Below are 23132 nucleotides of genomic sequence, written 5' to 3' on the forward strand. Positions count from 1 at the left end.
ATTATTTCTCAGTGTAGATTGTAGTGTTATGATCTTATCCGTCCTTTTGTACTATTAAAGACACTGTATGTACAAAATTATGACTGTCAGCAAAACTTTGTGTACAATAAAAGGCCTTGTCTCAGAAAAGTTCTTGTTCTGTTTTGTTTTGTTTTCATTACATGTTTCTTGTGTTTGCTGCCAAACTCAATGTAAGTGAATCACAGCATAACATCATTGTGCCTTCACTTTCTTTGCATGCTTATGTCATTTCTGGGAGCTTAGGTGTCATGTCTACATTAAAACAAACAAACAAACAAACAAACAACAAATGTCTATGGAGGTACACATATCATGTATCGTATTGGATATCATATCATACAAGCAAATGTAATCAAGTCTTATCCACTGGATTTCTGATGACTTAAAAATAAACAAATATCTTTCCTTACTTACCTTTCACTTAAGAATATGCAACTTCGTACATACCGGTATTTCATGCTAACTTCACATGCCCATAGTGATCTTTTACGCAAGCATTCAAGACATGTAAATAATATTGCAGGTCGATGTGAATATAAATCAGCTTGAACGATGCCTACATTTATGTAAAAAACAAATCTATGAACACTTCTGATGACTGAACAAGATTTATCCTGCAGATTTATTTCACTTCTCCTGAAAACCCCACCCAACGCCCACTGTAAGAAAAGAGTAAGATTACAGTAAAATAAATTGGGTATATGTTATTTAGACCCTCCTGCAGATTTATTTCACTTCTCCTGAAAACCCCACCCAACACCCACTGTAAGAAAAGAGTAAGATTACAGTAAAATAAATTGGGTATATGTTATTTAGACGCATACACTGTATCTTCCAATATTTCAGACAAATTTGTGAAACTCACAGGCAATAATTTTTGTACTGGCAGTACAGCTTTACTGAAAAACTCCACCATTTTATGAGCCGTAACCCTTACAGCGACATCATGTCATAAAATACCACACATGATTATATATGAAGCTCTGCAAATGATGAAAAACAATTTTACAACAACAGTGTCTGAAACTGTGTGTTGACAAGAGGTCAAAGTTGAACAAACTCATGCATGCTGGGTCCTGCCTCTAAAAAACAAACAAAAAACAACAGTAAATGTCCTCAAAAGTTTCATGCATTTCCCCCCATCTATGACACTTGCTTCTCATTTGAGTTCAAATTGCACATCACAAGCAGGGACAAGTACTGTTTTAAGTACATGTACGTATTAAACATATTTGTTGCTTACTGGTCGCATGTACAGCAACAGAAATAATCTGCCGTCGTAAATTCTTGGCACAGGGTAACTTGTTCACTACATTGAGTTGAGATGGAAGTACATTGTCCATTCTATGAAAGTTTGAGGTAAAAAAAAGTTTTAGGCAGTAGCACTCCAGCAGTCATCAAGATAAGTGATAATTTCATGCAATGGCATTTCCATTTATCAAAGTAGCACAGGTCACATTGCTCAAACTCACTGAAAAAATATTTATAATATTTCTAAAATCTGCTCTCATCTTTCCAAATATGCTTCCAGGACATAGCAGTTGCCTTGGTACATATGTCTATATATATATATCTATGATATATCTGTGAGGTTATGTTCGTGATGGCCATGAACTGAATACTGTGGTGTGTGTACCCCGTTTATCAATTTGCAGAGCAACTGTTTTCTATGTCGAGCCACCTGCCTTGGTTTGCTCTGTAAAGGCATATGTGCTGCCAACTCAAACCTGAACCATTTGACAGACACTACACAGAGAGTACCTGAACACTATGTAACACAAGAGTTTGTTCATAAACAAGTTTGTACTTGTTATCCTGCTCTGACGTACACTGCATGCCTCAACATCCATACACCGAACACATTTAAATACCTCATCTGAAATGTGATGGGCGTGAAATATTTCTCGCATAACGCATGGCATTCCACGATGGCTTCATTTTTATAACTGCTCTTGAGAGAAACAAAATCTGGGTATACGTCAAAATGATGCAAGACAGAAAGACTAGGTTGCGACTCTGCCCTGACTAGCTCGTCATGTCGAAGTAGTCAATGACTTTGTCCTTGGAAGAGGAGGAGCCGACTACGTCCGTGGAATGCTTGATGGCTTTGGCAGCAGATCTGGGCAGGAAAAAAAAAAATGCAAAAGGCTTGGAGGTAAGAATAATTGTGACCCTGCATCACAAAATGAACACAAAGTCGCCAGACATGAAATTTTAGTTAAGAGCATATTATGAAAGACCAGACTTAACGCTTTCAAATGATGTATAACTCAAATCAAATGGACTCTCCTAACCTATCCTAATATTGGAAAGAAAGCACACACTCGGGGAAAAGTGTGAACTGAGAAAAGAGGCTCAGAAGTACCATGTCTATTGAAGCGCTAAATTTTTACCAAGCCATGCTGGCTGTGCGATGAATGGGACAAAAAACAGGATGTAAACCACCAGAGTAACAATAATGAAGGGATTATCAGATTAAACTGAAACTGAGCATGCCATATCAACACATTCTGTCCATTATTAATCTCAACTTTCAAAGCAGTAGCATCATCCTTTCATAAGTTATTTGAGTTGAAAGTGAAGAGTGTGTTCACCAAGATTTTTAAGAAGTGAAAAGGGGACTCTATAGACAAACCTAATCACACTATTCTACCAAAAACAGTTCGAGATAAACTGCTATAAAACACACTTTCCTGCCTGTTTTATGATCCCAAATTTTAACATAATGTAGAAGAAGACTTGCTCTTTCAGAAAATATGAAAAAGTCAAGATTGGCTAAGTTGACCCATTTCATCTATTTTCAGTCCTCACACAGAACCAGTGTGTGCGACTTTTTGTTCGTTTTGTGGTGCACGGTCACAATTGTGGACTAAAGGGATTATTGACATATCATTTGAGTGGAAAATGATATTAATCATTAAATGGAGAGGTGATCTATTAGCTTCTATAAATTTTGCCATCTTGATGAAGAAACAAACTTGTGATGAAAGGAAAGAGCAAAAAGTGAAAGGTTTTCCCAACAAAGCTAATTCACAAATATCTTGATTTAAAGTTGTCATGGTACTGTAAAACAAGGAAAGTTCGCATGCATTTTAATTTCACGAATTTCGCGAGCGCCAAGATTCGCGAAATTAAAATGCACGCAAAATTTCTTGTTTGCACTATACGCATTGAACGCCTGTGGCAATTCGCGAAAATTTCATGCCATGAAAAAGGCCGTCGGCTCCAATTCGCGAATATTTTGTGCCGCGAATATATCATGTTTTACAGTATACAGATCTACAATTGTACTTACTCCAGTCAATATTTGGATGTTACAGTTAAAAAAAAAAAAAAAAATATGTATATATATATATATATATATATATATATATATATATATATATATATATACACACACACATATACACATGTACGTATATATTCATATATTTACATGCCATAAGAAATTTCATGTAAATTTAAGTGCATGAGCATGCAAGTGTTGGATGAGAAACTCCACAAGATGTTTGACTTGTGAGGAGAGTAATGTCAAAAAAATGGTACAGTGAAACCATCACTTAAGATTCTATAAGTAATGGTATTCTAAGGTTGAATGAGTCACACAGCGTTTGACTCCCCTTCTCCTAAAATTTCATGTGTTGTGCATACAATTATTTTAATGAAAACATATGCAACCTCAATGACTTCTAATAACTTTGCTTATTCAATCTTGTTCCAATGCACGACTGTGCACGAACTGATTGAAAAATTGCACTATGCTTCAGTACATTGAAAGTGTCATAGCCACAGCGTTGTCATAAAATTTACATCAGAGCAAAGCTTGCAATGTTCTCTGCAACTTTGCTGCACTGCAATTCTAGCACACCCACTTCTGTGAAAGCTCACATGGCTTTGAAAATCAGAATATTCACCAAAAGCACTCATGGCATTGCTGTCTCAGAACTACTCCACCAAGCCAGCACCTCATTTTCACAAAACATGCATGCAAGTTCCCAATATAGAAGCCTTTTGTTTATGTCATTGGCAGAACATGTATTTCAGTGCGCATACAGTATGTGCATGTAAACCTCCAGAACACGCAGCTAGAACTTCCAAGTTATTTGACCCTATATGCTAAAAGATAGAAAAATCCTTTAAAAATCCATAAAAATTTTATCATCTATTCCTTGTGTCATTATCAACGTTTCCTGTAAGTTTCATTCAAATCCGTTCACAACTTTTCGAGTTTAATATTTTGCAAACAGACAAACAAACACCAATTAGCACTTAAAACTACTCCTTGCTTGGCGGAGGTAATAATGTGGCATACAGGGAGTTTGCACCATGGCACACAATGGGTTAATAAGTATCAAAGCAGCTGGATCTTACCTGATTTCGTCCTCTTGGCTGTGATGGGGGATCGGGAGAGGGGCCCTGGGGTTCAATTCTCTCTGGATGACGGCAGTCAGTGTCATGGCTGGCATAAAACACCTACCCCTGGTGGATAGAGGAGGAGGCATCAGTGTCAGGAAACAAACACAAAAAATCACTGCGTATGCCATATATTTAGCAAGCCTAACTTTTTGCGAATCGGGACTTCCCCACAATTCTGCGAGTTGGCTGCAAAATTCACGAACGTGAAATACAGTACAAATGCATTACTTCGCAGCTTGTTCATGTACTGTGTTCTGCGTACCAATACACAGTACGTACTCTGTACTGTATGTGCGCACTTTGCATTCTTGTTGGGATCAGAGACAATATCTTTGCATGTTCTTGTAATCACGAATAGCACCCGGGGGGTGTTTCATAAAGCTGTTTGTAAAGTTAAGAACGACTTACAAGCGACTGGTGATCAGTTCTTGTGCTGAATTATGGAAATTCTGATAAGTATAGCACATCAAAATTGATCACCAGTCGCTCGTAAGTTGTTCGTAACTTTACAAACCGCTTTATGAAACAGGGCCCTGGCTTGTAAAATTTTCAATAATAAAAATCTCCTGAGATATATGGTGGATACAGTAGTTACAGTACAGCTGTACTTCACTTTTCAAAGATTTTTCTCTCAAGAGACACATCTCACACATTCTTACATGCTCATACTCATTAACCATCACAGAATGAATATCTCAAACCCCGTTTTGTGGGATGGCATATATAATTAAAGTACAACACTGTAATTAAGCCCCGTAGAAATATATCTTAAAGTATAAAAACTTGTACAATATATACTGCACTCTGACTAGTGCATACTCTGACAAGCATATATTTACTTAAAAAGGTATTACAAAGTGCTACTACTCTCATCCATATTGATGTAAATTCTGCTCATTCATCGAGTCGAAGTACAAGATCAATAATTAGTTGAATAAAAAAAAATAAAAATGAGAATCAAAAACCAAAGAAGCCAATTGATAATTGGCGAAATGTTGCAACAGTGAGTTTGTTTTCCAGTTGTTGTTTTTTTATTATTCAACTAATTATTGAACTCATCCATATTATTGGGAAAGGATCACATGAATAAAATGATGCTTGTACTGGAGAAAACGACATACAGATGATCAACCTGGGACAGCAGACTCACTTTTTCGCCGTGGTGACGACGTTCCTCTTTGGCTCTTCATCGTAGCTCTCCGACTCGCAGCCGTAGAACTCGGCTAGTTCGTGGATGATGCGGCGATGGTTGCGAATCATCGACGGGAAGGCGTGACTGCGGCTGGACTGCTTGGACTGTACAAGAAACAGAGAGAGGGAGGTGAGTGTGAAATAGTTTTTGTGATTCATTAAAAAAGACAGGAAATCTATACATGCTGCTAGTCATCATGGAAATTGGAATGTTGGATTTCAGAGATAAACACACATTTATGTTTATAAAATGTGTTTTAATTGTGGTTAGTTATGTGGTAAGTAGTACTAACAGGGTAATTTTAATTGGGTTCTAAGTGCAGGTTTAAATAGTCTGTTTTTGAAATTTGATAAGAGTAATGATGATCCTTGTAATCGTACATGTATGTAACAATATATTATGTATATGTGTGTAATTGCATACAAGTTTGAATGATTGTATTTGAGTACTATATTTTTTGTTGTTAATATGTCACCAGTGAAAATTGAATGTCTGTCTCCATGAATGAGCAGACGGTAAATACTCATATAATATGATATAATATATCACATCGCATCACATCACATTACATCACATCATATATCATATCATACACTGTATATCATATTATACACTTGTACAAATGATGCACAGGATAGAGTGCGTTAGTGGAGATGTAGCGCACTCGAGGGTATTTACAATTGTGAAACATGCACGAGGCGAAGCCGAGTGCATGTTGCACTACAATAAAATAGTTGTTTATATTCATCAAAGAGATATCTCTTTTTTTTTTTCATTTGCAAAATCATGGGAAATTTTTCATTTTCAGGTAGTAATTTTGCAGGGTGGAAATATTGAAGCATATCCCAAATATGAAATGAGCACGATTATAAAGGAAAAATTTTGTTTCCTTGTTCTATGCAATTTAGTAATTCGCATTTTGATTCTATGGCATTACAAACATGAGAAATTCATCTTACCAGGCTGAGTGCGAGAACCTACTCACAGAAAAATGTCAAATTTAACAGTAAATTCAATCCCAAACACTGATTGTAAGAATAAATGATGTCATCCCTTTTTACTTACATTCTTTGCAGACACTACAAGAGCAGATAATTCCTTCTCAATTGCAGCTACAAAGCCTTGGTGCTTCCTGCAGCGAAAAAACAACAACAACAACAATGAATATAATAAAGTATAGACATGAAATCTAAAGTAGCAGCATCAGACGAAATGGGGACGGGGGGGGGGGGGATACCCTTTCTGTAGCTTATTGTGAATAAAGGAATAAACAGAGAAAATCAGTTTAAATTTCAGAAAATAGACATGGACAAAAACTCACATTTCTTACCTTATTCATTATTGTCCAACAGAAACATTTTAGTAATTATACTGCTATTTGTCACAATGTGCAGTAATACATTCATAACAAAGTCCTTGAATAATACTCTTTATTTCATTTCATTTCTATATCTTTTCATGTAAATTCTCAACAAAAAATACATCAAAATAAAACAAATAGATCGAGAAGAAAGGACTCAGAGCGCGCAGACCTCCGCCAAGCAGGTCATTTCCACCCGTACATGCATGCTGAAAATCGTCCAATTTCCCAATGATAACGAAGCCGAGCATTTACCTCATTGGCTTCCCGCTGCGCGCCGCGCCTTGAGCAGAGCACTCGCATCAGTGCGCGTATGCAAACCTCAAGTACGCGCAGCTTGAACGCCCCAAGTTCATTGACCCTATTTGCCAAAAGATAAGAAATCCTTCATAAATTCATACATGTATTCCCGGATCATTACCAAAATTTAATAATCTATTCCTTGTGTCATTATCAACTTTTCCTGCAAGTTTCCATTCAAATCCATTCACAACTTTTTGAGTTATTTTGGAACAAACAAATACACAAACAAACAAACACTGACAAAAACATATCTTCAAGATACCTTCAGTAGTAGTACCAAAAGCCTGTCATGTCAATTTTTCAGTACTATTAAAAACTGTTATGGAACCATACATGAATGAAAGTCACAAATTGAATGCTATAAATATATGTTGGTCTACAAAGATTAGTTTTCTTACCTATTCTGTGGTACTGCATGGCCTTTCTGATGCTTTCATTTGCATCTCGAGAAATTGACCAAATTTATACTGTTTGCTTGGCAAACAGTCGAAAATGCCGAGAGTATAGGTGAAAGAAAAATACTGCCATCAAAGACAAATTTTAAAGGTTTGGCCTACTATTTAAATGGAATATCTCACAGTGCAGATTTTTAAAAATGTATTCAAATATGTACAGAAATATTCTCACTCACAAACTCATAAACACATGAGCTTCATTGAAACGGGAACAGTGTCCCCCCCCCCCCCCCCTCTCTCTCTCTCTTTCTCCAGGAAAAAAACAAAACAACAACAACACACACACACACACACACACACACAATATTGCAGAAGTTTCTTTCACAGTATCATATTAAGTATGAGGTCTGTCTCCCCAAACTGACCTGGCCTGCTCCTTGAGGAAGTCACTGTAGTTGGTAGTCTTGATGGTGGAGGAGAGGTCTGGATTCTTAATCTGAAGGGCCTCAGCAAGGCGTCTATGTCAAGGAAACACAGATAAAACACGGATTTACTTAGTTTTTGGATATCTCAGCCATTTCAAACCTGATTTTCATCAAATTTAACATTTATAAATTGGTTTCTGAGCATGTCACAAAAAAATAAAAGCTGAATCCTCATCTAAACCAATACCATACCATCCCTTTAATCCATTGAGGACGAGTCACAAGTATACTCGGGCAAGTGTCTATGGAGGTTGCGTGTTGTAGCAAAATCAGTCCTTCCTCAACAAGTTAAACTAGTATCCAACAACACAGGAACCTGTGAAGACTTTCTGACCAGCATGTAACACACCTTCTGCAATAGCATCAGACTTTGGGGGGGGGGGGGGGGGGGGAAGACAGCTGAATAGGATGAGTTTCCCCTTGGTGATAAAAGCTGTTCTGTATGTGCTCATCAAACATATATACTTCTTTTATATCATGTGAAATGAGTTACATTCTAACAACAAATTAATTCATCGGACACTGTCACTAAGAAACCAGAACACGTAGATTATAAGTTCAGGCAATAAAGTTTGATTCTTCTCTGAAAGTATTTGTCCTGCAGGTTCCCTTTAGTTTGACTGAAAACTCAGCATGGAGCTAGGTCATTCAATGCCTTTGTTTACATAGAAATCATATGTTATGGGAGAGCAACGTTTTGCAGCCCCTGACATGAATATTTCAAGTAAAATTTAGAGACACAAACCTGTTCCTCTCTTGGATACTGCACTCCTCATCACACTGAAGCCTGTTAACAGTAAACAATACCACACAGAGTGATCAAGGGCAATAGTAACTTCACATATCAAGGTGGAATAACGTAACAGAATGTGCGCATGTTTGCCTTACCCAGCCACAACTCCCTTTCACATATCTTCCCCTTACATGTACTGCACATTCCTTTGACTTTCCCATTTGGCTCAGAATAAAAAACAAAACAAAACAACTCTCATCACTAACATTATTGTGAGCTTTATTCAAAACAGATGAGTACTTTTCTTTTGGCAAATGCCTACTGATTTTATTATTATTATTTTTTTCTTTTTCTTTTTCTTTTTTTTTTTGGGGGGGGGGGGGGGGGAGGGGAGGGAGGTTGCATTAATGTGAAAGTCTGGCCCATAATCTTGTCAGAGAGATCATTGAAATCATGATCAACAAACTGAGGTATTCTTCTCTGCACAGCCAAACACAGGCCATCCAAATTTTATGAACATATACATCAAGTCATTCTTATGTTGACCATGATTACAAAGAAATTGTATAACATGCAAAATTTAATCGTGAAGGACATTTGTGAATCGTCAAATAACCAATGCATTTGGCACAGATACATGGTGTAAATGTAAAAACTCAACTAATAACACACAGGAAAATGCACCCCAAGAGTTTACAAGAAATATCAGAATCAATCACAACAAAAGTCAGGTCAAAAATAGTAGGTAGGGCAAGACTCACAGAGGGGCTTACCTGCTAGCCCTAACAGACCCCTTGGCACCTGTCATGTCACGAATGTCCAGATCTTCATTTTGCTGAAGGGTCTGGATCTTACCAGCAAGCTTGGACACGGTCAACCTGGGGGACGGGAACAAGGTTTAGAAAATCATATATCAAAGAAAGTGATGACTGAGCACTCTTTGTCATTTATTTCATCAGAGCGTGCAGGAGGTCTACACACTGTCAAAAACAATACTATAATTTATGGGTAACACAGTTTAATCACAGAGTAAACTTGGACTAGGTGGATAATTGCACAATCTCATTTGAACATTGACTGTGTGGACATCTGACATAAACACATATCACAAAGGCACAAAAGGTACTGCATGTCTACATGATAGTGAACTGAAATAGTTATAAAAGTTTTGCAGCATTTTTCTGATGACTTCTAAAAAGATAAAAATGGCTGGTTATTTATCAGTAAGCTCTTCATAAATACAAGAAGTCCTTTGTTATTGTTGTTGTTATCATCATTAAACTCTTGAGGCTCATGAATGCTGTTGTTGTTTCTACTTTGCCTCTATCTGATCACCATCGCCTTTACTACCATCATCATTACTACCAACACCACTACCATCAACTTCATCTTGATCAACAGCACCTTCTTCATCAACAGCATCACCATCATTATCATCATCAACAGCATCACCATCATCATCATCAGCAGCAGCAGCAGCAGCAGCATCATCACCATCATCACCATCATCAACAGCATCACCATCATCACCATCACCATCACCATCACCAACATCATCATCACCACCATCATCATCATCACCATCACCATCACCATCAACATCACCATCAACACCATTACCATTACCATCACCATCATCATCATCATCATCACCACCATCATATCATCATCATCAGCAGCAGCAGCAGCATCATCACCATCATCAACAGCATCACCATCATCATCACCAACATCATCATCATCACCACCATCATCATCATCATCATCATCATCACCATCACCATCACCATCACCATCACCATCACCATCACCATCACCATCACCATCACCATCACCATCACCATCACCATCACCATCACCATCACCATCACCATCACCATCACCATCACCATCACCATCACCATCACCATCACCATCTCCATCACCATCACCATCAACACCATTACCATCACCATCATCATCATCATCACCACCATCATATCATCATCATCATCATCATCATCGGCATATCAAAATGAAAGGAGTTTCTTGTTCACTGGGAGACTCACTTCTGCATGGCCTTGGTGATGGTATCATTCCCACTGGCCTGACACTCCATCATCTGGCTGCGTCTACCACACGGACAAGTCATTTTCACCTGTGAAGTGGAGAGTCCAGAGGGGGTGAGAGAGATTCATGGCACTTCTCTCTGCTCTCTACATTATCAACAATGCTGAAATGCATAAGTGTCTATGTAATGAACCCAGCTAATGATAGCCACTACATTATGCAATCATCCCTACATGTACATCGAACTTTAAGTACTCACTTTAACATATGTGACCCTGCATCACAAAAACAAGAAGTCGCCACACACGGATTTTTAGTTAAGGGCAGATTCTGAAAGAGCAGACTCTAAGCTTTAAAATGATGTATAACTCAGCTCAAATGGACATTCCTAACCTATCTAAATATTGGGAAAAATGCACACACTGTGGAATAGTGTGAACTGAGAAAAGAAGTACAGGGTCTATTCAAGCGCTTAATCTTTAGCAATCCGTGCTAGCTGTGCGATGAATGTGACAAAAAACAGGACGCAAACCATCGGAGAATAGACAATTAAGAAATTATCAGATTAAGCTGAAATTGGGCATGCTTTATAAACATCCTTTGTCCATGATTACTGCCAACTTTCAAAGCAGTAGCATCATCCTTCCTAAAGTTTTATTAGGGTTGAAAGTTAAGAATGTGCAAAGGGTTTTGAAGAAATGAAAAGAGAACTCTTCAAGACACACCTTCTCACAGTGCTCTTCAAAGAAGTGCTCAAGAAAAACTGCTAAAAACACAATTTCCTGACTGTTTTATGATCCCAAACTTTAGCACAATAAAGAACAAGATTTGGTCTTTCAGAAAATATGAAAAACTAAAAACTATTGAGGTTGACCCATTTCACTTATTTGTGTAAGTCCTCACACAAAATCAACGCATGCAACTTTTTGTTTGTTTTGTGATGCACGGTCACATATGGACAATCTTAGAGGGTCTCAGTTCTCTGGATCTCCCCCGTCATGATTAAATCTACTCACCTTTGCCTTACAGGTGATTTGAGGGCAGGGCCATCCCACATGGCATGTGACACCACAGGGGTGTCCGCAGTCTGGTCGAGGCACTTTACAGGGCTGTTTGCACTCAGGGTTACACTCCCCCTGGAAATAAATTGAAGATGCTTGTTGTAACTGAGCAATCTCATCTGCACATTGTTTATCCTATTTTTGGCGATGTCTTAGTTTCATTAAGCAGCACAGGCATTGACAAGATACGTATACATGTAGTTTTCAAAACACAAACACGTACAAAACTACATGTACAATCATGACCAGGGCCAAAAATTCAGACACAAACACAAACACAAAATACACACACACAATCACAAACACAAACACACAGAGAATCACAGTCATAAACACACAAAAGCATACAAATTTGTAAATGCAAACAAACACGCAAGCACACACACACAAACAGACTCACACAAACAAACACACTAGCACAAGCACAAACACTGACAACACACGGAAGCATCAACACAAACACAAGGCAAGAAATCACAAATTTATGATAACAGTCACTGGGACCAAAATCTAAGTTTGCAGAAATTTGGCATCTGTGGTCACAGGACTTACTGCATGACATGTCTTGAGGCACGAGTGGTAGCCACATGGAAGCTGTTTGCCACATGGACGTCCACAGGATATCCCCTGGACATGGCATGGAATGTTGTAGCGGACCTGAGTGCCAAAAGGGTCACAATGGACAAAATGGTTGGACAATGGACTACAACTGTAGGTGATGTGAATGTCATTTCCTCCTTGTAACTTTCATAGTAATACTAGATTTTATTTTTTCCTTTTTAAAGGGGTTGGCTAGTAACTGATCAGTGTTTCCAGGTTAGCATGCCTGTACAGTGACGGGGCAATCGTTAACGGGCCTGGAAACATTAAACTGCACATTACTTGAATATGAGACTATTCTGAAGGAAATAATTTTCACACAACAATAGATATATAATGTACTCTTAAATGAATCCCACAAGAATTGGAACAATCATCCCCCAGCATTCCCACTGATTCCCACTGATCAGTTACTAGCCATCCCCTTTAAGGGAGAGGGTACAGTGTATACTTAAAATGGCTGCATGACACTGCATCTAAGGTCATTCCAGATTACACATATACTGTAAAAGTGGACAATTTCAAATTTTTTTTAAACAAGAAACTAGCATAAAAATAAAGCAAGCAAGTTTTTTATTCTTTTTTTAAAAATTGATATATGCAGCATAATCTTATATTTTGATTCCGCAAAATTGAAAACACACAAAATTCCAAAAGATGGACCTGTGCACTTTACAAGTACTCAGTAGCCACTAGTATAAAAATGTAGATTTGCACAAACATTTTTGGCAGTTTCAGTAATGGACTCAGTTACAATCCTATGCACCCTCACTAATGACAAACAGGATTCTTAATCACACCACAATGCTCCATACTCGCACATAGGTATGTACTGCCTCCTAAGAATAAATGCAGTTATTACATTCACCACTATCAGTCCTGATATCGTCATTGATATCATCATTATTACTATCATGATTAGTTCTCTTTTCAGAATTACTGTCATAAAAACTGATAGTGAAAAGATGAGAAATTCTAAGAGCTGTTACCTCGTGACCTCCAATGCAGGTCTTGCTGGTCAGTTCGACGCAAGGCGGACACTTCTCGTCGCTATGGCAATGGTGCCTGACAGGATGCTGACAGTCGTGCCGCCGGTTGCACAGCTGGCGGCACTCCGGGGGCGGGGTCCCGCAGGGGATCGGGGGAAACATAACCTCTGTGCCACAGTGGCAGGTCAGCTCATCAAAACCTGGAGGTTAATGAAAGTAGGAGTGGCATACATCAATCATACATCAGGTCTGTGAGAAAATGGTCTTCGGGTGCGTTCGAGTGCTCAAAAGCGAACCAAACAGAACAAAACTATGGTGTACAATATTGTGCTGTGCCAGATTTGAAGCGTTCAAGCACTCTGTGAAGAAAGTGTATCTCATAAGTGGGGGTCACACATTATGTACCAACAAAGTCATTCACCTGGCACGTTTAAAGGTGCATGGTCCCGGTGTTTTAGTCAAATGCGTACGCGGGCACACGGCGCAAGTTTCCTATAGAGACCTACGCTATCGACTCCTCTTTAGCGCTTACACTTTGGCCCACTTCTCCAAGTCCGAAGAAGTCCGATTCACTGTAGTCAGTGGTCGGATCACAGTTCGGCTCATGATTCGGCTGAGGGGGATGACAGCTTTAGCAAACTTCTTTTGTGATGTCATAATAACAAGCACATAAGCACGCACCCTGGCATTACTACAGACAGCACGATGCGCAGAGAAGACAACGAAGGCAACGATATTTAGCAACAGCTACGCACTTTACTCTTGATGACAGCTCAACTTCGGTAATCTTTGTATCAATGCTAACGGTGATCGGCAGTATCATCAACAGTGCCCTCTACACTACCGGGACTATGCCCCTTTAAGCTACTTACAGATTTCCCCGAGCAAAGAGAATGATATCTTTGCATGATGACGTATGTGTGTGTGTTACGTGCATTCTTCACATGCCAACTTCTGGTACCATTTTGGTACGCTTTTGGAGCACATTGGGAAGTGGTCCACTTTTGGCTCGGTTCGCTTTGGCACAGCAAATACATGCATTAAAGCATATGCTCCTCAGTTAACTAAATTCTTCAGCTGTGTGTGTACTTATACAGATCAGTGATAAAGCTGTAAACAATTCTTTATAGGGATTCTCAAAGATATCCGAGCTGGGCCAGCCTTCCCACTCCCTGGTGCCCCTACGCTACCATGTCCATTAAGTTTATGAGAGGGGTGACTTACTTGCATGCAGACACGGAGGGCAGTTTCCAATGTGACATGGCTCCTCACAGGTGTGTATACCACACTTTAGCTTCCTCCCACACTGCTGAAGGCACAGGTGCTCCTCCTCCTGTCAAATGAGCCAAGGAGAAGTATTCACAAAGTTAGATACATGTACCTTGTTTGCAGAATGGTACGACAGTTGAGGTGCTCTTGTGGCTCAGTAGGATACGAACACAACTCTAAACTTCAGAGGCTTGTGGTTCAAGTCTACTGGCGGAAGTGGTGACGTCTATAGATGAGGCATCTCACCCACATTGCCTCATACTGGTAAGGGGATTAAAATCTGATTGTCCCTTGGTGCTTGTTTGTTTTGTAGCACAACATCAATATAACATTAGGCCTACTGCTTTCATTTGACAAATAACATTAATAACTTTACTCTAAAAAACAAATAGAACTGAAAATTTACCCACATGAAAAGGACAAACTGTCAATCTTGACTACACTGATGATTTGTTTGCTTTGAATTGTTTGTTTTTATTGTTCCATGTATCATATTTTTTCCAACTATAAACATATCAAGAATCAAATGCACAAATAGTCATATTTAGACAACAAATACAAGATATACAGTAATATACATGAAATATGAGGAATCTACACAGATGCATTTGCTTATACAGTGGTATAGGGTGTAGATTCCCAGAAGCTAATATAATTTCTGGGAGAATATAAGGCTTGCACTGCTCACCACACAACACAGCTGGCCACACTTGTGCCGTCCACACTGTTTCTTCTTGGTGCACTTCCTGTCGCACAATGGGGGCGCCATACCGCCCTCCGCCTTCACTGCTGCCTGCAATTCGCTGCAGGCCACATCGACGATGCGATGACCGCACCGGCACTTGATCATGGACGTCTGCTCACAGGGTGGACACGGACCGGTGTGGCACGTCTGTTCACACTTGTGTGTATCTATGTGTAAGAAGTGTATGGAAACAGAATCGCTCAAAAGAATAATAGATGGTAGTAGCAGTGATTTATCGCACATCTAGAAACCAAATATTGAGCACTGTAAGACACATCAGTGAAGTACAGCTGAAACATGATTCATTGTTCATGGCAGAAAAGCCTGATTTTTCTCAAAACAGAAAGTCCTTTCAGATGATACCTGTGACTTCAAATCAGCGGACATTCAAAGGACATGATATGAAGAGTTTGTTCGCAAAAACCAATAAGTCCATTTTTTAAGATTTCGAAGTACGGTCTCTGTCATAAAGTACAAAATAATACCTTTTAAATGATATATTTGTCACTACATATAAAGGTACATTTTTGAAGTTATGGTCAAAAGAAGCAAAACTTTTCTTATTATTCTCTTTATTTTTCTTGACCTTTAATTGCAAATATCTCCATTTGGCAAATATGGACTTTCAGGTTTTTGCAAACAAACTCTTCACATATCTCCCTGTTGCTCCACTGTGCTGATGGAATATGATTTTCTCCTTCAGGTATATTCTCCTCTGCATTCATGATACTTATACATAATATTAGCACATCATGCCCTGTCCAATGGCACAAACTGTGTAAGTTCTGCAAAAATTCTCAAGTCTGAAGGGAAGCAGACTACTTCTACGAAGACGAAGTAGGGCCTACTTTGTATCACATAAACCTTTACTGCACAGGGAGAGAGAGAGTGAAATAAAGAAAGAAAAATTGAAGGAAAGGGTTATCATGATCACTAAAGATGTTCTGATACAGACCTCTTCCTCCGCAAGGAAACATCTTGCCGCATTTCTTGTCACAGGTGGGGACGGGGTCTGTACACGCGGTCCTCTCAGCCCCGCCCTCAAGGAGTGAGAGGGGGGTCTGACCACAGGGGCAGTGGGTGATGCGGGCGGGGTCCAGACCGCACGGCTCGCAGGGGCCCTGGTGGCAGAAATCCTCGCAGCTGTGGTGACCACAGTCCAGTGTCCTGTCAAACAAATCCATGCATTAAAAGGTTAAAGGTTGGTCAAAGACTCAATGCATTAAGGGCAACCGTCATATAAAATATCATGAACATGATGAACTTTGTGGTAACATAACTCATAGTGCTCTGCTCTAGAGGATTGTTTACAAATCAAGTTTCAAATTATATGTCAATACAAAAACGTTGTAATGAATGCAATAGATAAGTGATGATGGTTACAAAAAAAAAGTTCATATTCACTATGGCAATTGTACAGTCTAATTGTAAATTTCTTGGCTTATTTCCTTTTGCTGATGTGTGCCATTGGAATGCACACGAACATTAAAAAGCAGGAAGAAAGAAGTAGGAGGAACACAAGGAGAACTGGAGGATTAATTCCACTCCCATGGGCACAATATCAAACATCACATCAGGTTGTAGCAACAAATTGATTTAATCACTTCATATTCATTCCTGTAAAGTCATAGACAAAACACTCCTTAGCCAATTTAAGATGTTTGTTTTCGTCCTCGTCCATAGGTACATTCACTGGAAAAAAAAAAAATCACTTATTAACTTATTCATTGATGAATTCATTTAATCATCAGTCCACTTGTTGCTAATTCATTCAATACTTTTTCTTACACATACTTTTTGATGACTCACTGGGTTTGATTTGTTGTAAGTTTTTGTTTGTTTGTTTGCTTTTATTCCATCTTGTTTTGTACGGGGGTGGGGGGGGGGGTGTGTGTGAAAGAGTGCAAGTGACCCCTCCTGCCTCCGAGGTCCAATTTGAGAAATGGGACTCACCTGCCGCAGACCGTCATGCAGGAGTAGCTCCCAGCCGGATTCTCCCTCGCAGTCTCCTCTGTGCACGCAACCTCTCGCTTGGCTCTTCCACAGTAGCAGGCTGGAGGAGAATGGGTTACCATGGAAACGCAGGAGAATCAATGCACCACTAGTTTAGGACTCAGGGAGGAGGGGCTGACAGTGACTTACTTTGGGGGGGCATCCTTGGCTACATGTAAGCCTTGAACAACTGACCATAAATGAATCAAATGTCCCTCTTAATTTTCGATGCGGATGTCATTTAGATGTGCAGCGTACTCTTAAAAATCTTTGCGTATCCAGAACATCCATTCTTTTTTCATATTCACCTACACTTCTAATCATCGACAAAGTAGTTACATTGAGGCAAAAATTCATCAGGGGTTGTCAAAAGCTATGGTGTACAACGCATTTCTCACAGAAAGAATATCAAGCTAGAATAAAATGATAGCCATGCATAATTTGACAAACGTTAGATACAACCTGTATAATAATCGATTTATAAACCGTAAGTGGTAGAATAGTCTTACCAGCAAAAGGAAAATGACAACAGGACTGTGTGAAGCTGAGTGTAATACATACATGTATATGTGTGGAAGCACAATGTATCCTTGCACATGTTGCACCTGCGCTTAAAGTTCTAGTTGAAGCCAATAAAGTACAATCAGATACACAGAGCTGTATATAAACGCTCTATCAAAATCTGACATAAAATACGAAAGTTACTGAATTCAAACATTACCAGTGTATTCATTGAATCACAATATTGGTTGCAAAACACATTATGCAAATCAGATGAGAGTGATGATGTCATGGTCGTGGAGTTGATCTGCACTTTAAAAAATCACAGATATGTACCTTGCACCACCACCTCCTCACAGGGCTGGCAGGGTCCCGAGTGGCAGATCTCCTGGCAAGAGTGGCTGCCACAGTTGAGGAGTTTCTCACACGGCTGCTGGCAACGTATCTCTTTCTGGCTGCCACATCGCACTGTCTGCTGTGTCTTGCCTGTGTGGCGGGATCAAGAATCAGGAGGAATTACTTTTAACCTTTGCACATACCATGTGCATCTTAAAAAATAATTCTCCCCCCCCCCCCACAATAAAAACCCAACAATAACAACAACAAACAGACTGTAATGAATACCACTGGTGAATCAAGGCCCTTGGTCAGGAAAGAGATGTGTGACATTTGAACAAGTACAGAAGGAAGTTCCAACATGTTGACTCCAAACAACAGTGAAGTAGCAGAAAATAGCATTGAAAGGGGAAACCCCAAATTGCCATCTTGGTTACAAAACTATGTCTTTGCGTGTATCGACTTCAACATACACTGTATGTTATGAAAATAGCCCACTCAAAACATATTCTGGGCTGCACACTAACCCATTTTTTTTTTCTACTGGTCCAATGGATAGGTCGAACCAGTAGGTACCCAGTTTTTCCATTTTTTTACTGGTCCATTTCTGAGAAAGTTACTGGTCCAACAGTGATTTTTTACTGGTCTGGACCGGCGAACCAGTGCCAGTGTGCAGCCTTGATATATCTACAAATTTATACCATTTTCTTCATTCTTATGATGGATTTACTCATACAAACTGGCAAACAAGTTTTAAGTCTTGACTTTAGTTTCTTTGCTGTTATGGCTGACACACAGACTCTAAGCAAAAGCAGGCAGAGTTCTGTGGCTCTACCTGTCCTAGACAATACAGACAGGTTGTTTATCTTCTTGATATCCAGGGGTTTCACAGACTGGATGAACTCTTCATAGAAAGACAGAACTCTTCCCCCCTCCCTCCCCCCCCCCCCCCCCCAAGAAAAAAAAAAAATTATGCCGGTACACATTGTCAAAATGAATGCTTTGCCTACCTGCCTACATCCTTACTAACAAAAAGGGAAAACAAAAATTAATGTTTGATCACCAAACACAACTCACCACACAAGCACTTCTGTTGGACATTGGAGGGACAGGGCGGGCAAGGGCCGGGGTGGCACAGAATGTTGCAGGGATGGGGGCAGGAGGTGGGGCGCTTGCGACGACACACCTCCCCACAGCTGTGGGGTGTCTCCCCAGGTTCCCAGGGGGGCTCTCGCTGCTTGCCGCAGAAGCAGAAGTAGACGTGCGGGATCTTGATTTCCACCCCACGACAGGCCGGGCATTGCCAGCCATCAGTACCTGAAGGTATATGAAATGAAATGCTAAATGTCTCATTTGAAGTGAAACTATAGCACTGTGGAATGGATTTTATGCTGCACATTTCTTCATCTTTGAATACAAAACAAAACAGACCATACCACACAGGTTTTTGACATACCTATTACAGGCACAGGTCACTTGAGCTGAGAGGACACTACGATGCTAGTGCTCTGTGTTTTGAAAAAGCTCAAATGCATGATTGGGAAGTTGAATGGTGATTTATACTTTTACCCTCTGCAGCACAGTAAAAAAGTTAATGAAAACTGAGCTATCAGCCATGTGACTTGTGACTAGTCTGTTCTTTCCAGAAACCGGTGTACAAGCAGAAAAATTAAAAAGTGAAGCTCCATTAATATCTGACATCAATGCCCCTCTGTTCTGAAACAGCACTGAAATGTATCCTTTTTGTCTCCCAACTATCTTTTAGATTATATGCCACTGACATAGTGATGGTCATGAAAACTGCTGATGATATTTCAACAATAAATCTACTGTCATCTTGGACAAGAAAGAGCAGAGATACATGGACAAGAGCAGAGATTATTGTCCAATTCTTGGACAAGAAAGAGGAGATATTAAAAATTACCTTCAGCTGTTGCTGCAGGTGACTTAGCCCACTTCTTGATGCAGCCAAGATGGAAGACCACGTAGCAGGTTTTACAGCTCCACACTCTGGCCTCACACCTGACCCTATCGCAGCACACGGGGCACTCGTAGGTCCCTGACGTCAGGTGCTCAATGAGGGCGCCGGTCTGAGTCTCGCTGCTGTACTTCTTGGCAACTTGTCGGCCCTGGGCGGATTGCCTCCCCGCACCGCCCCCGCTTTTCCTTCTGTCCTGACGCTCTCCCTTCTGACTGGCGTTGGATCCCGACCTGCTCCTACCCTCCGCGTCGTTGAATCTGTTCCCGCTGTTGAGGTCGGATTTCCCTCTGGGTCGATCCTTGTTACCTCGCCTTTTGTCCATGCCTTGAGAAGTGGCGTTTGACTCTGCACTGCCAACAGACTCCCTGTCTGATGAAGTTTGCCGCGTAAAGAAAAGCTCCTCTGGGTGCTTGTACTGCCTGGAGTTGGCTGATCCATCAGCACTTCCACGATTATTCGACTCCCCATACTGAAGATTGTACTGGGATGTACCAGTTTGAGGGTGGGTTGCTCTCTGCCCTCCTCTTCCCCTCCCCCGCCCTCTCGGCTTACCACCCCTCCTGCCCTGCTGCTCATGGCGTTCATTATACCCCGTGTTGTCTGCGCCGCCATATGAGTCCTGTCCAATCTCGGAGTCTGCAGGTCTTTGAGGATATCTGGAGTGCGAATCTGAACCTCCTTCTGTCTGACTGTAATCCTGGTATTCCCGATTTTCTCTTGTTTGCATTTGAGGATTCCTCGACTGGCCCCTCCCACCTCTACCCCTCTTGCCCCTCCCCCTCCCTCCCCTCCCCCCTCTCTGGTCTTGCCTGCTGTCCTGCCATCTCCACCTCTCTGTTTCACCTCCGGCTCTATCCCAATCTCTCTGATCGGTCCTCCAGTGATCTGTCTGCCAATTGCCATGGCGATAGCCTTGCTCCTGTCCATAGCTATCAAACGGTGCAGCATCTCTGCCATAACCTCTTCCACCATCATAATAATTTTGTCCCCTGTCCCGGTAATCTCTTTGATAATTCCCCTGGTAGCCTCCTCCTCTACCATAGCCACCATAGCTGCCTTGTGGATATCTCCCTCTGCTGTTCTGTCTACCGTAGGTTTGATCCTGTTGTGACATCCTTCCTCCTCTGTCTCCCTCAACAAACTCTAAAGATGAAGCCATGATTTTCCGAGCAGTCTGAAAGGAGAACAGCAATGAATACTTCTCTATAAAACTGATGATGATGATGTTATATCAACTTACAATTATCCACTTCATTTCAAAACTGGATGTGAGCACTGATGTTATATCAACTTACAGTTATCCACTGCATTTCAAAACTGGATGTTAGCACATCTGATAATTAAATAGGATCTATTTTATCTGGTACTTCAAAACAAAACCAAGTCTGTTGACGGACTAAAGTTCAGACTAAATCATCTGCTGCCACTGCCACTGCCACTGGACACAACACAGGCCTGGCACAAGAAGATCATCTACCACCTTTGAGATAGAAGTCAACAAGAAGGTAATTTGCTGCATGTCTGCTGGATACTGTAGTCTGTACCTGTACACCGACTACAATCACTGACACCATGCTATACAGTACAGTGTAAATTAGACAGCCCATGAATTTAACCTCATCACTTTGCTCATCCGACAAATGCTAAGGCCAAAGCCATGTGTAACACTTACATAACAGCACCTAACGTTAGATTGTCAAACATATTCGTAGTGCCTGGAGGAAGGTTAGGAATTTGTACACCACAACTACACAAGCACAACAACAGAAGTCAGAGACTCCCACTAGACAGTAATTACTTTCATTATGAACGCTAGAACGGGCTAGTGGGGTATTGTTGGCATGTCTAGCTAGGATAGATCACTGAATTCATCGTTACTTTTTGTTGTTATATTGCACTGCACTCCTAACTAGCTAAAGGCAATGTGGTAGAACTGCACTGACTGACTGACCTGATCAGGAACAAACGAGTAGGCTCTTATTATCATATACGTAGCATGCACGCAGTGCAGTGCAGTGTCAGTGAGAGTGTGCTCTTGATCTTACCTCTTTTGGCCAATTCTGTACGCACGTTTACCACCTGCTGTAGCAGAAAAACGCGTCAAGTTGTCGGAAATGATTTTAGGATGACTGAGAAAATTTTTAAGTCTACGCTTCACTCTAAATCGACCAGCAACCCGGATAATTATGGACAATGACGTGATACTGTCACCGTCCGGATTGCACCATACCACCGTCACTAGATAGCACTTGTCTCTTTTTATCGCCGCTTTTGCAGACCGACACACCAGTGCCGAGATCATGTGTGTACAGTACGCACGGCACGGTGACATCGACCGGAATCATCAGCACACACTCATACGGTACAACCTTCCCGATCCCACCATGCACACACAGCTCTTTGACATACACACACATTCTCACAAACTAGTGTGTGATAGTCTTCTTTAAGACGTAATGTTAATAATAAATTTCACGCCCACCCTATACCTACGAGCATGTCTTTCAACTTTTACATTAAATGTCTATGTTCATTTTCATCGTAACTAACAATTTAACACAATATTATCCCTGTCACTGCAAACCAATCTTCAACACATCAAAACATCATTAATTCTAATTTAGGCTAGAGTAAAGGCATAAATAATGATTCGTTTTTTCAAGGGTGGGGTTGAGGAGGGATGCAGAAATCTTTAGTTTCAACA

General features: G+C 40.4%; 1 protein-coding gene across 1 annotated transcript; it reads right to left on the reverse strand.

Moving 5' to 3' along the window:
* Positions 1–1533: 1533 nt before the first annotated feature.
* LOC139741960 (transcriptional repressor NF-X1-like) lies at positions 1534–21155 on the reverse strand. The gene is made up of 18 exons (XM_071652527.1): positions 20372–21155; positions 19525–19764; positions 18448–18597; positions 17572–17671; positions 16574–16785; positions 15562–15785; positions 14829–14937; positions 13605–13804; positions 12568–12672; positions 11971–12090; positions 10954–11042; positions 9679–9783; positions 8918–8959; positions 8113–8205; positions 6695–6761; positions 5588–5733; positions 4393–4500; positions 1534–2140 (listed from the first exon to the last, which is right to left on the reverse strand). The coding sequence occupies exons 1-18, from the start codon at positions 21153–21155 to the stop codon at positions 2047–2049; spliced, it is 2988 nt and encodes a 995-aa protein (XP_071508628.1). The 3' UTR covers positions 1534–2046.
* Between the last annotated feature and the right edge of the window lie 1977 nt (positions 21156–23132).

This window comes from Diadema antillarum, unplaced genomic scaffold (assembly GCF_040938485.1).
Source record: "Diadema antillarum isolate AM-2024a unplaced genomic scaffold, OU_Dant_1.0 seq00000966_RagTag, whole genome shotgun sequence".
Lineage (NCBI taxonomy): Eukaryota > Metazoa > Echinodermata > Echinoidea > Diadematoida > Diadematidae > Diadema > Diadema antillarum.